The 13,067-nt window shown below is 35.4% G+C and overlaps 1 protein-coding gene across 19 annotated transcripts in view; it reads right to left on the minus strand.

The window, feature by feature from the left end:
* The window catches only part of CNTRL (centriolin), a 152,378-nt gene that overhangs the window by 16,944 nt on the left and 122,367 nt on the right, over nucleotides 1–13,067 (minus strand). For all 19 annotated transcript variants that reach the window (XM_077143255.1, XM_077143259.1, XM_077143267.1 and 16 more), the window contains 6 exons: nucleotides 12,845–12,985; nucleotides 12,618–12,744; nucleotides 10,137–10,301; nucleotides 9,195–9,354; nucleotides 6,651–6,766; nucleotides 6,352–6,569 (listed from right to left, as the gene is read on the minus strand). In XM_077143255.1, coding sequence (XP_076999370.1) covers nucleotides 6,352–6,569; nucleotides 6,651–6,766; nucleotides 9,195–9,354; nucleotides 10,137–10,301; nucleotides 12,618–12,744; nucleotides 12,845–12,985 — 927 coding nt within the window. The remainder of the gene's footprint in view (nucleotides 1–6,351; nucleotides 6,570–6,650; nucleotides 6,767–9,194; nucleotides 9,355–10,136; nucleotides 10,302–12,617; nucleotides 12,745–12,844; nucleotides 12,986–13,067) is intronic.

Genomic DNA, 13,067 nt, shown 5'->3' on the forward strand with positions numbered 1-13,067 from the left:
CACAGGGACCCAAATCCACAGAGACCCAAGGTGGAATACAAGTGGCTGAGGAGCACAGCATAAAAAAATGCCCCCAGGAAAAAAGAGACCATAGTAGAACTGTTGGCAAGAGGTGCACAAGTGATTCCAGTCACCGTCTGCTGCACCATCTAATGCAAAATGGACCTTTCTGGATTGACCCATCTGGTTCCTCAGGGTAGGCTACTTAATGGGGAAGACATTGGAGGCAGAAAAACCTCATGGCGGGGGTGGGGGAGGGAAGGGTCAGGCTACTGAACTGTGTAAGACAGGGCAGATCCCTGAACTGAAAAGAGTAATGAAAAGGGGACACTGATTGAGGAACATAATGTAAACAAACCACAGAAGCTGAGGAGAAAATTCTGGACAAAAACAAACAGAACAGAATAAGATTCCCGGATGAGGAAAAGAGGAAAGGAAGCTTTCTCCTGGAGGTAAAACAATTGCAAACAAAAGTTGTACCACATATTCAGGGCAAGAATCACATGCAGAAGAGCTGAGAAAATCTGAATAGTTAAACACAGGCTATATTAACGTCCAGAATAAGCTGGGCCAAGCATCAAAGAAGAGCCTTAAAGCCAATCAACAATAAAACTAGGCAAGAGGGAGAAACTGACCTTCAATCCTAACACATCAAAATAATCAGGAGCCCAGACATCAGCAAAAAATTACAAGCCATACTAAGAAACAGGAAGGTATCGCTCAGTCAAGGGAACAAATGAAAAACTTCAAAGGAGACAGAGAATTTGTAACAACTAATCAAAGTTAAAAAAAAATCTCAAATCAATTCAAGGAGATGAAGGAAAATATGGATAGATATGAATTAATGGTAGAGAACTAAAGGCTATTGAGAAGATAGTATGTGAACATAAAGAAGACGCTGAAAGTTTAAAAGGAAGCATAACAAATTATGGGGATGAAATGCACGACAGACAAAACTAAAATATACTAAACTATGGGGATGATAAGCACAATGTAAGAGAGTAAAAATACACTAGAGGCATACAGCAGCAGATAGGAAAGGCAGAAGAGATAGCAAACTAAAAGATAGGACAATCAAAATCATGCATTCAGAAGAAGAGATAGAGAACAGAATAGAAGAAGTTGAGCAGTGTTTCAGGGAGTTGAGTGCAGCATGAAGCCTAGAAATATAAAAATCAATAATGTCCCAGAAGGAGAAGAGAAGGGAAAAGGAACAGGAAGAATATTTGAGAAAATAATGGGAGAAAATTTCCAAACTCTCATGAAAGATGTAAATAATAAACAAACAGCATAAACCCTAATAGACCTATTCCATGACTCAGAATAATCAGAATGTCAAATGCCAAAAATAAAGAGAGAATGCTGAAAGGAACAAGAAAAAAGCAATTCATCAAATACAAGGGCTTCACAATAAAACTATGTCACAATTTCTCATCAGAAACCATGGAGGTGAGAAGGCAGTTGTATGATATATTTAAGGAACTGAAAGAGAAAAACTATCAGCCAAAAATTCTTTATCCGAAACACTGTCCTTCAAAAATGATGGAGAGTTTAAAATATTCACACAGAAACAGAAACTGAGAATGTCTGTCAATAAAAGCTCTGCCCTACAACAATTACTAAAGGAGGTCTGTAGGTTGAAAAGAAAAGACAAGAGAGAGTGGCTAGGAAAAGTGTGAAGAGTGAAGATCTTCAGTAAAGGTAACTAAAAGGGTAAATGCAAATCCCAATAGTACTGTATCCTCCATATACAATTCAACTCTTTAATTCCTGTAAGAGTCAGAATACAATTGAATAGGAAAAAGTCATACTTCCTAATAATGGAGACACAAAATATAAAGAGGTAATATGGGACAAAAACAATATAAAGAGGGAAAATGGAGGGATATGGGAGCAGAAAAACATTTATGCTATTGAAATTAAGTTGGTATTCTTATCAGTCAGTAGGTTACAGTCAGAAGTTGTATAATACAAACCCAGGGTAACCACAAAGAAAGTGTTTAAAAAAATAAACGGAAACAGATATGAGAAAGGGATCAGTCAGATACAAGATAAAGGATCAAGTATACAGGAAAGGAGGCTGCAACAAAGGAAAAGAAAGACAAAAAAGATAATGACATAAAAAACCAAAGGATAAAATGGCCGAAGTATTGTTTTTACACTAATAACACTGACTGTAAATGGATTAAACTCCCCAATCAAAAGATACAGATCAGCAGAGTGGATAAAAAGCATATCCAACTATACATTGTTTATAAGAGACTCACCTTAGACCGAAAGATACAAACAGGTTGAAAGTGAAAGGGTGGAAAAAGATAATCCAAATAGTAACCAAAAAAGAGCTGAGATAGCTATACTAATAATGGACAAAATAGACTCTAAGTCAAAAGCTGTTATAAAGGACAAAGAAGGATACTACATAATAATAAAAGGGTCAATCCATCAGAAGAAATCACAATCATAACTATTTATGTACCTAGCCAGGGTGCTCCAAAATACTTGAGGAAAACACTGTCAAAACTGAAGAAAAATATAGGCACCTCTACAATAATTGTTGGAGACTTTGATACAGCACTCTCTCAATGGACTGAATATCTAGACAGATGCTCAACAAAGAAACAGAGAACTTGAATAATATAATAAATGAAATAGACCTAACAGACATATACAGAACATTCCACCCCAAAACAGCAGGATATATATTTTTCTCAAGTGCACATGGATCTTTCTCTAGGACAGACCACATGCTGGGTCACAAAACAAGTCTCAATAAATTAAAAAGAATGAAATTATACAAAGCATGTTCTCTGACCACAATGAAATGAAGTTGGGAATCAATAACAGGCAGGGAACTAGAAAATCCACAAATACATGGAAGTTAATTAACATACTCTTAAACAATCAATGGGTCAAAGAAGAAATTACAAGGGAGATCAGATATCTTGAGATTAATGAAAATGAAAATACAACATATCAAAACTTATGGGATACAGAGGAGGCAGTGCTGAGAGGGAAATTTATAGCCTTAATTGCTTACATTAGACAAAATAAAAGAGCTAAAATCAAAGATCTAGTTGCACACCTGAGAAAACTAGAAAAAGAAAGGCAACCTAAAGCCAAAGCAAGCAGAAAGAAAGAAATAACAAAGATTATAGCAGAAACAGATGAAATAAAGAATAAAAACACAAGAGTGCATTAAACAAAATCAAAAGTTGGTTCTTTGAAAAGATCAATACAATTGACAAACCTTCAGTTAGGCTGATAAAAAAAGAAGAATCATGCAGGAAATAAAATCAGAAATGAGAGGGGGACATTACTACTGACCCCACAAAAATAAAAAGGACCATATGAGGATACTGCAAACAACTGTATGCCAACAAATAAGACAACCTAGATGAAATTGGACAAATTCCTAGAAACACATGAACAACCTAGACTGACTCTAGAAGTAATAGGAGACCTTAACAGATCAATTACAAGAGATTGAATCAGTCATCAAAAACCTCCCAAGAAAGAAATCCCCACTACCAGATGGCTTCACAGATGCTTTCGACCAAACATTCCAAGAACACAAATCCTGCTCAAACTCTTCCAAAAACTAAAGAGGAGGAAACACTTCCTAACTCATTGTACGAGCCAACATTACCCTAATACAAAAGTCAGATAAAGATATCATAAGAAGAAAACATTAAAGATCAATATCTCTTATGAATATAGATGCAAAAATCCCCCCAAAAATACTAGGAAACCTAATCTAATAGCAAATTAAAAGAATTAGGTACCATGGTCAAGTGGGACTTATTACAGGTATGCAAGGCTGGTTCAATATAAGAAAATCAATTAACGTAATACACTACATTAATAAAATGAAAAGGAAAAAAAGGGCATCTCAATTGATGCAGAAAAGGCATTTGAAAAAACCCAGCATCCTTTCTTGATAAAACCTTAGAAAGACAGGGAAAAAAGGAAACTTCCTCAACATGATAAGGGGCATATCTGAAAAACCCACAGCTAACACCATATTCGATGGTGAGAGACTGAAAGCTTTCCCTCTAAGATCTGGACCAAGACAAAGATGCTCACTGTCACCATGGTTATTCAAACCAGTACTGAAGGTTCTAACCAGAGCAGTTAGGAAACAAAAAAAAATAAAGGTATCCAAATTGGAAAGGAATAAGTAAAACTTTCACTATTTGCATGACATGATCACATATAGAAAGTCCTGAAAAATCCACAACAACGCTACTAGAGCTAATAAATAAATTCAGCAAAGTGTCAGGGTAGAGTATCAACAGGCAAAAATCAGTAGTGTTACTATACAATAATAATGAGGAATCTGAGGACATCAAGAAAAAATTTCATTTAAAATAGCAACTAAAAGAATCAAATAGGAATAAATTTAAAGGCTATAAAGGACTCATACACGGAAAACCACAAAACTTTACTAAAAGAAAATCTAAATAAATGGAAAACATTCCATTCCATGCTCACAGATTAGAAGACTAAATATTGTCAAGATGCAAATTCTACCCAAAATGATTTACAGATTCAAAACAATCCCAATCAAAATTCCAACAGCCTACACTGTAGAAATGGAAAAGCTAGTCTTCAAATTTATTTGAAAGTGTAAGGGGCCCTGTATTAGCCAAAACAATCCTGAAACAGAACTAAGTTGGAGGAATCACACTTCTGACTTTAAAACTTATGACAAAGTGGCAGTGGTCAAAACAGTGCGGTACTGGCACAAGGACAGATAAACAGACCAATGGAATTGAACTAAGAGTTCAGAAATAGACCCTCATATATTTATAGCCAATTGATTTGAGACAAGGCTTCCAAGTCCACTCAATTGGGAAAGAACAGCCTCTCCAACAAATGGTGCTGGGTATCCTTAGGCAAACAAATGAAGGAAATCTCCCATCTCATACTATATACAAATACTAATTCAAAATGGATCAAAGACCTAAATATAAGAATTAGGACCATAAAACTCCTAGAAGAAAATATAGTGAAGCATCTTCAGAATCTTCTGCTGGGCTTGGTTTCTTAGCAACAAGCAATAAAAGAAAAATAAAGAAAATTAAAAATTTTTATGCAATGGGCTTTATCATGAAGTGAAAAGACAACATACTTAATGGGAGAAAATATTTGGAAGCCACATATTCAATAGGGTTTAATATTCAGAATATATAAAGAAATCCTACAACTCAACAGTAAAAATACAAGCAACTCAATTAATAAATGGGCAAAAGACTTGACTAGACATTTCTCTACAGAGGATATACAAATAGCTAAAAAGCAATTAAAAAATGCTCAATATCATTAGTATGTGATGTGCATGAGGGAAATTGCAAAAATCAAAACCACAATGAGATACCATTTCACACTCACTAGAGCAGTTACTATTAAGAAAAAAAGAAAATCATAAATGTTGAAGAGGATGTGGAGAAAGAACACTCATTCTTGCTGATGGGAATGTAAAATGGTATAGTCACCGTGGAAGATAGTTTGACAGTTCCTCAGAAAGCTAAGAATAGAATTACCATACGACCTGGTAATCTCACTACCAGGTATATACCCCAAAGAATTGAAAGTTGGGACTCAACAGATATTTGCACACCAATGTTCACAACTGCCAAAAGAAAGCGACCCAAGTATTTATCAACTGATGAATGGATAAACAAGATGTGGGGTGTATATATATATGTGTGTGTGTGTGTGTGTATATATATATATATATATATACACACACACACACACACACAATGGAATAACATTCAGCATTAAAAAGGAATGAAGTCCTGATACTTGCAACAATATGGATGAACCTTGAAGACGTTGTGTGAAATAAACAAGACACAAAAGGACAAATATTGTATGATCTCATTGATCAGTGAAATAACTAGACTAAGCATATTCACAGAGTCAGAATCTTGAATACAGGCTACTAGGGGCAGGGTTGGGGGTAGGGGAAGGGGAGTTAATGCTTAAGTTGTATAGAATTTTTATTTGGGTTGATCGTAAAGGTTTTGTAATGGTGATGGTAGTACAACATTGCGAATGTAAACAACACTAAATTACATATGTGAATGTGGTTAAAAGGGGAAATTTTAGGTCATATATATGTAACTAGAATAAAAATTACAAGGTAAAAATAAAACACCTATAAGTTAATTCACTAAGAAATGCTACTGGAGAATTGTAATAGTATATTGAGTCTGTGGGATGGGTTTTCCCCCCCTTTTTTCTATTTTCCAATTTTTTATGTGTCTATATTACTTTGACAATTAAAAAAAAAATGCTTTCACCTTCAATAAGTGATCCTGAAAGCTTATATGTTCCTGCTCTCACCTTCTGGTTTGTGCCAACTTCTTTTCACAAGTGTCACATTTTTCTTCAAGATCTTCCTTTTCTTTTCTCAAAGACTCAACACATGCTTGTAATGCTTGGGTCTCAGAGGCCATTTGCTCTATTTCTCGTTTGTCCTTCTCAAGGAGCTGCTTTTGCCACTCTATTTGCCCTCTCTGTCGCTGGGCTGTCTGCTGCAAATTCTCTAACTCGAGTTTCTCCTAAATCAGATAAAAGAGGACTCAAAGATCCTAAAAGAGAAATACTGCAATTTGCTAAGGTCCAGTGGCTTTATTCATTACCTCTAGCACTTCAACCTGAGTCTTTTCTAACTCAGACAGCTTTTGGTCATGCTGTAACTTCAAACCTTGCAGTTCACTGTTTTCAAGTTGTAACATGTCCAGAATATTCTTGAGTTCTAACAAAGAGAAACAAAACATGGTCCAAGCTATTAAATGATCTTGGAAATATTTACAAAATCAAACAGAAAAATAATGCGATTGAATGATATAAGAAACAATAAAGAAATAATCAATTAGGTAACTGGTTTTTTTAGTGAAAGTATTGTTAAATATTAATTTATTTAAAATATTTTAATAAAAACAGTTAATGAAGATCAGTTCTAAAATAATGTCCTCCAGTTTTTATATGAATAAAAACTAATCAAAATAAATGGAAAAAGGTTTAAAATATAAGCCTAGATTTAAAGAATAATTTTTGGCCCTTGAAATATAGATTTTTAAAAATAAGCACTTCTTTTTTCCTAATTATAGAAGTACTTTCTCAGTGCAGAAAATTTGGAATATACAAAAAAAGTATAAAAGAAGAAAATATAGATGAGTTATTATCCCATTCTCCAAAGATAATGTATTTCCTTCCAGGAGCACACATACTATACACATACATATAGATATGATCTTTAAAATAAAATGGGATTATATGCATATTCAATTTTTGTGTATTTTTTCATTCTTCTCAGAAGTATTTCTTTATGGTTGTTAAATGCTATTAAAAATATGACTCTTGGGCGGGCCACGGTGGCTCAGCAGGTAAGAATGCTTGCCTGCCATGCCCGAGGACCCAGGTTCGATTGCCGGTGCCTACCCATGTAAAAAAAAATATATATATGACTCTTAAATTGGTCATTTAAATTGCCTCTAAATTTTGCCATTACAAATATTGCTACAATGTACATAAAAATGTTGTCCTATTTAGATTACAATTAAATGGGCTCAGTGGTTAAACAAGTGTCAATTTTAAGAGTCTTGAATCCAATTTATACTTGAATCAGCAGCCTGTAAGTGTTCTTCCTTCACAATGCCCTAGCTAGCAATGAATATCATTTTACTTTTAAATAAATCATATTAATTTTAGTGGTAAAAATATCTTTTAAAATTTGGCTTTCCTTTGCTTATTAATAGTTTATTTGACCATTTGTATTTTTTCTGTGAGCTAGAATATAGGCTTTTTTTAAAAAATATATTTTTATTGACAAATTTTCACACATATACATTCCATACATGGGATACAATCGATGGCTCACAATATCATCACACAGTTGTGTATTCATCACCATGATCATTTTTTAGATTATTTGCATTACTCCAGAAAAGTAAATAAAAAGAAAAAAAAAACTCATATACTCCATACATCTTACCCCTCCCTCTCATTGACCACTAGTATTTCCATCTACCCAATTTATTCTACCCTTTGTTCCCCCTAATACTTATTTATTTTTTATTCATATTTTTTTACTCATCTGTCTATACCATGGATAAAAAAAAGGAGCATTAGACACAAGGTTTTCACAATCACACTATCACATTGGAAAAGTTATATCTTTATACAATCGTCTTAAAAAATCTAGGCTACTGGAACACAACTCAAAAGTTTTAGGTATTTCCCTCTAGCAACTCCAATACTCCATAAACTAAAAAGGAAAATCTATATAGTGCATAAGAATAACCCCCAGGGTAACCTCTCAACTCTGTTTGAGATTTCTCAGTCACTAAAACTTTGTCTCATTTCTCTCTTCCCCCTTTTGCTCAAGAAGGCTTTCTCAATCCCAGATGTTGGGATTTCTGTTCCACATTGCCAGGGAGATTTATACTCCTGGGAGTCATGTCCCACATAGCGGGGAGGACAGTGAGTTCACCTGCTGGGTGGGCTTAGAGAACCCACATCGGAGCAACAAAAGAGGTTCTCTGGGGATGACACTTCGGCCTAATTTTAAATAGGCTTAGCCTATGCTTTGCAGGAATAAGTTTCATAGGGGTGAATGTCAAGATTGAGGGCATGGCCTATTGATTTGGTTGTCCCCACTGCCTATGAGAATATCAGAAATTCTCCAAATTGTGAAGTTGAATATGTTCCTCCTTTTTCCCCAGTCCCCCAAGGGGACTTTACAAATACTTCTTTATTTACTCCCCATATTACTCCGGGATATATTGGGGCATCACACTACCCTGGACAAACCAACAAAATCTCATGCCTTATTCCAGATTCCATGTATTTAGGTGTTCAACTAAACTGACAAGTTAAACAGGAAATGTACTACCCAAAATATAAATTTTGTACCAAATACACATTTCTCCCTTTGGCTTTACACAGAAGTTGATGTTTTAAAATACGGATGATATCATCCTTTACCCTGAATTCTGATTTACCTTAGTCTTGTCCAGATCAGCTTCATTCATATCTCTACTCAAATCTGATTACGTTTTCAACTTTTTAAACAGTTCCTATATGGGTACTACTGACTTTCATAGCTTCAGAGCTCGAACTCTGACTAAATTATAGATATTTTCTAATCTCAAACTTATGTGATTGTTTTCCTTTAAACTTACCAGTTTTATACTTAGACATTTGCCCTTCAACTACCTGAAGATTTTCTTCTTCTTTTCCAATTTCCTGCTTTATAAGTACAAGTTGGGCTTTTTTTTCATTTATCTGGACATTCAGTTCTCCTTTCTGGAAACTCAGTTCTTCCAGAAAAGATTTTACTTCCTGTGCAAAGAGAAGAAAAAATAAAAATAAAGAAAAAACAGCCACATCTCCCCACAAATTTATGAATAGAAATTACTTTAAAATCAGCTCTGATATTAACTGTTACATTTCAAAGAAATTCCAAATTGGAAACATTCTTTTTTGCCTTTTATGTAAAAAACAGCACTATATTTTGCAACACATTTCTGAATGAGAGAAATAAGGAACTAATATGCTATATTCATTTAACTACACAGGCAATATTTACTATACGCAAAACATTTTGTCATGGAGAAAAAAGGCTGACTTAAATGGTTCCTACACTTCAGGTGCTCAGCATCTTGTAGGGAGATATGTAAGGGCACATAAACACCATCACGCAAGGCTATAAATGCTAATGACCCTGGGAAACATGGTGCCACAGAACTCAAAGAGAAAAAACTCCTGTTGGGGTGGGAAAAAGTCAGGGAGGTCTTCTTAGAGGAGGGAGCATGAAGCTGGGCTTAGAAAAACGTGTAGGAACTGGCTAGTGATAAGAAAGAAAGGCGATTCCTTGAGAAGAAATGGTATGAATAAGGGCCCAGAGATAAGAAAACCTTGGGCACATCTAGAACATGATATGAGGGGGACGACCCAAAAGAGCCAGAGGATGGATACATAACATAACACTAAACTGAGCTAGAAAAGGAGTGAATACCTCAGGAATTTATATATGCATTCAGGGGGATCAATGAAAAATACATTAAAATAAATCCATAGCATGGTCCTAAGGGTTCTTAAGGAAAAAATAGTGAAAAACATACCCTGATATGACTGCACTTCTCTGCTATTTCAGTTTCTCCCAGTCTCAGAGCTTCCTGGAGGTCAGCTTTTGCCTGGGCCATGCTTCCCTGCAGTAAATGCATCTCCTCCTTTTTATGTCCTAATTGCCTGTCCAAGATGGCCATCTCCTGCTGCTGATCTGCCACCTGCATTTAAGAAAAGGGGAAGAATGCAAAGGTTGATAAAAGCCATATAATTTTTTAGTGCTAAGATGGAGACTATGTAGTCCAGCTAAAGCTACCTATCAAGGAGGCTGTAGGAGTAAATGAGGAACTAATGCCCCAACCTCAAAGATCAGGAAGGCCAGGTTGGGGTTAGGGGGCTTAATAAGGACCTTGAGCTCACATACTTAAAATCACTCAAATAACAGCAATATGATAATAATGACTATTCCTAAGGTTATGGTTTTCAAAGCACTTTCATATTTATACTTTATTTGATTTGACAACAATGTTGAAAACGGAAGTAAGATGGGGATTTATTTTTGTTTTATAAATTTAAAAATTACTTCTAATTTTTAAAGGCAATGCATATTTATCTACAGAAAAATTAGAAAATGCAGACAAGAAAATGAAGAAAAATAGAAAATACTTTAACCCCCCTGCCCCGTCTTAGATGATCACTTTTACACTTTGGTATAGACTAAAAACATAAACAGAAGTGTTCACAAACATACTGAGCATAAATGATCTCTTATAGTATACCATGTGCCGGAACTCACTTCTTTTACTGAGTAGATCATCATTAAGTTGGGATGTGGATTTGGGTTGGGCTCTATACTCTTAACTAGTATGATATACTGTCTCATTTATTCTTTCATTTTATATTTCCCAACCTTTTTTTGTATAAACGTGTAATTTTTTTAAAAATATATTTCCATTGACAAATCTTAACACACATACATCTCATACATGGTATACAATCAATGGTTCATAATATCATCTCATACTTGTGTATTCGTCACCATGATCATTTTTTAGAACATTTGCTTCACTTTAGAAAAAGAAATAAAAAGAAAAAAAACTTATACATGCCATACCCCTTACCCCTCCCTTTCACTGACCATTAGTATTTACATCTACCCAATTTATTTTACCCTTTGTCCCCTCTGTTATTTATTTATGTTTTTATCCACATTTTTTTACTAATCTGTCCAAACCCTGGATAAAAGAGCATTAGACACAAGGTTTTCACAACCACACAGTCATATTGTAAAAGTTATATCTTTATACAATCGTCTTCAAGATTCAAGGCTACTGGAACACAGCTCAACAGTTTCAGGTACTTCCCTCTAGCAACCCCAATACACTATAAACTAAAAAGGGGATATCTATACAATGCATAAGAATAACCTCCAGGATAACCTCTTGACTCTGAAATCTCTCAGTCACTGAAACTTTTTTTTGTCTCATTTCTCTCTTCCCCCTTTTGGTCAAAAAACCTTTCTCAATCCCTTGATGCTGGGTCCCAGCTCATTCCAGGATTTCTGTCCCATGTTGCTAGGGAGATTTACACCCCTAGAAGTCATATCTCATGTAGGACAGAGGGCAGTTAGTTCACCTGCCGAGTAGGCTTAGAGGGAGAGACCACATCTGAGCAACTACAGAGGTTCTCTGGGGGTGACTCTTAGGCCTAATTTTAAGTTGGCTTAGTCTATCCTTTGCATGAATAAGTTTCATAGGGGTGAACCCCAAGACCAAGGGCTCAGCCTATTGATTTGGTTGTCCCCACTGCCTGTGAGAATATCAGAAATTCTCCAAATGGCGAAGTTGAATATTTCCTCCTTTCTCTTCAGACCCTCAAGGGGACTTTTCAAACACTTCATTCACTGCCCAAATTACTCTGGGATATTGGGGCATCACACTTATCCTGGACAAACCAAAAAAATCTCATTCCCTTTTCAAGATTCCATGTATTTATGGTGTCCAACTGAACACATAAGTTAAATTAGGAAATGCACTGCCAAAAATATATATTTGCACCAAATAAATATCCATCCATTTAGTCTCATACAGAGTTGATATTTTAAAATATGGACAATATCATCCTTTAATCCTGGTTTCTGATTTACCTTAGTCCTATCCAGATAAGCTTCATTCATATTCCTAATCAAAGTTTGATCACTTTTTCAACTTCTTAAACAGTTCCTGTATGGGGTACTGCTGACTTTCATAACTTTAGTGCTCTAACCCTGAGTCTCATGTGTCAATACCCGAAGTTTCTGGAAATGACCAGGTAATATATAAACAGCTCAGTATCTCAGAATTTAGAAATAACAATTACACCTCCTGAACATATGTGACTGCTGTAAGAGCTTACAATCAGGACCCTTTACAATAGGCCCAAACCTGATAAGCCATGTTCTTGACTTCAGTTCAAACATGTGTTACTTTTATAATCATAAAATTAATACAGGCTTCAAAGTAGCATGAATTTGTGTCTTGAACTGCCTTTTGCCATACCTGGCTTTTCAGCTTTTCCAGCTCTGCTCTCTTGGCCTGCAGGAGGGTCTCAGATTCTTTGAGGACCTGCAGGTGGTGGTTCTCATTGCATTCTGCAGTCTCGATGTCTTGCTGCAGTTTCTGAAGCCTGCAAAGCACAGTACTAGGATAGATCCTAAAGGAGACTGAACCCCAAGAATGTGTCTTCCAGCACAAAGCCCTGGAAGCCTTTCAGTGGCCTTACTTACTCTTCTGTCAGGTCTTCCTTCTTCTTGTTTAAACACTGGAAGTCTGAGTCTTTTGCTGCTAGAATTCTGTTTATTTCTTTCAAGATTTCTTGTTGCTCAATTTTGTGCTGTTCCAAATTCTGTGCATCAGCCTGGAGCAATCTAAAGCATATTACTTAATTCCCCACTGACCCCTTAGACTTAATATATTATTTATCATAAAATGATTATTACCCTCTATACG

The sequence above is a fragment of the Tamandua tetradactyla genome, chromosome 2 (genome assembly GCF_023851605.1).
Source record: "Tamandua tetradactyla isolate mTamTet1 chromosome 2, mTamTet1.pri, whole genome shotgun sequence".
In the NCBI taxonomy this organism is placed as follows: Eukaryota; Metazoa; Chordata; class Mammalia; order Pilosa; family Myrmecophagidae; genus Tamandua; species Tamandua tetradactyla.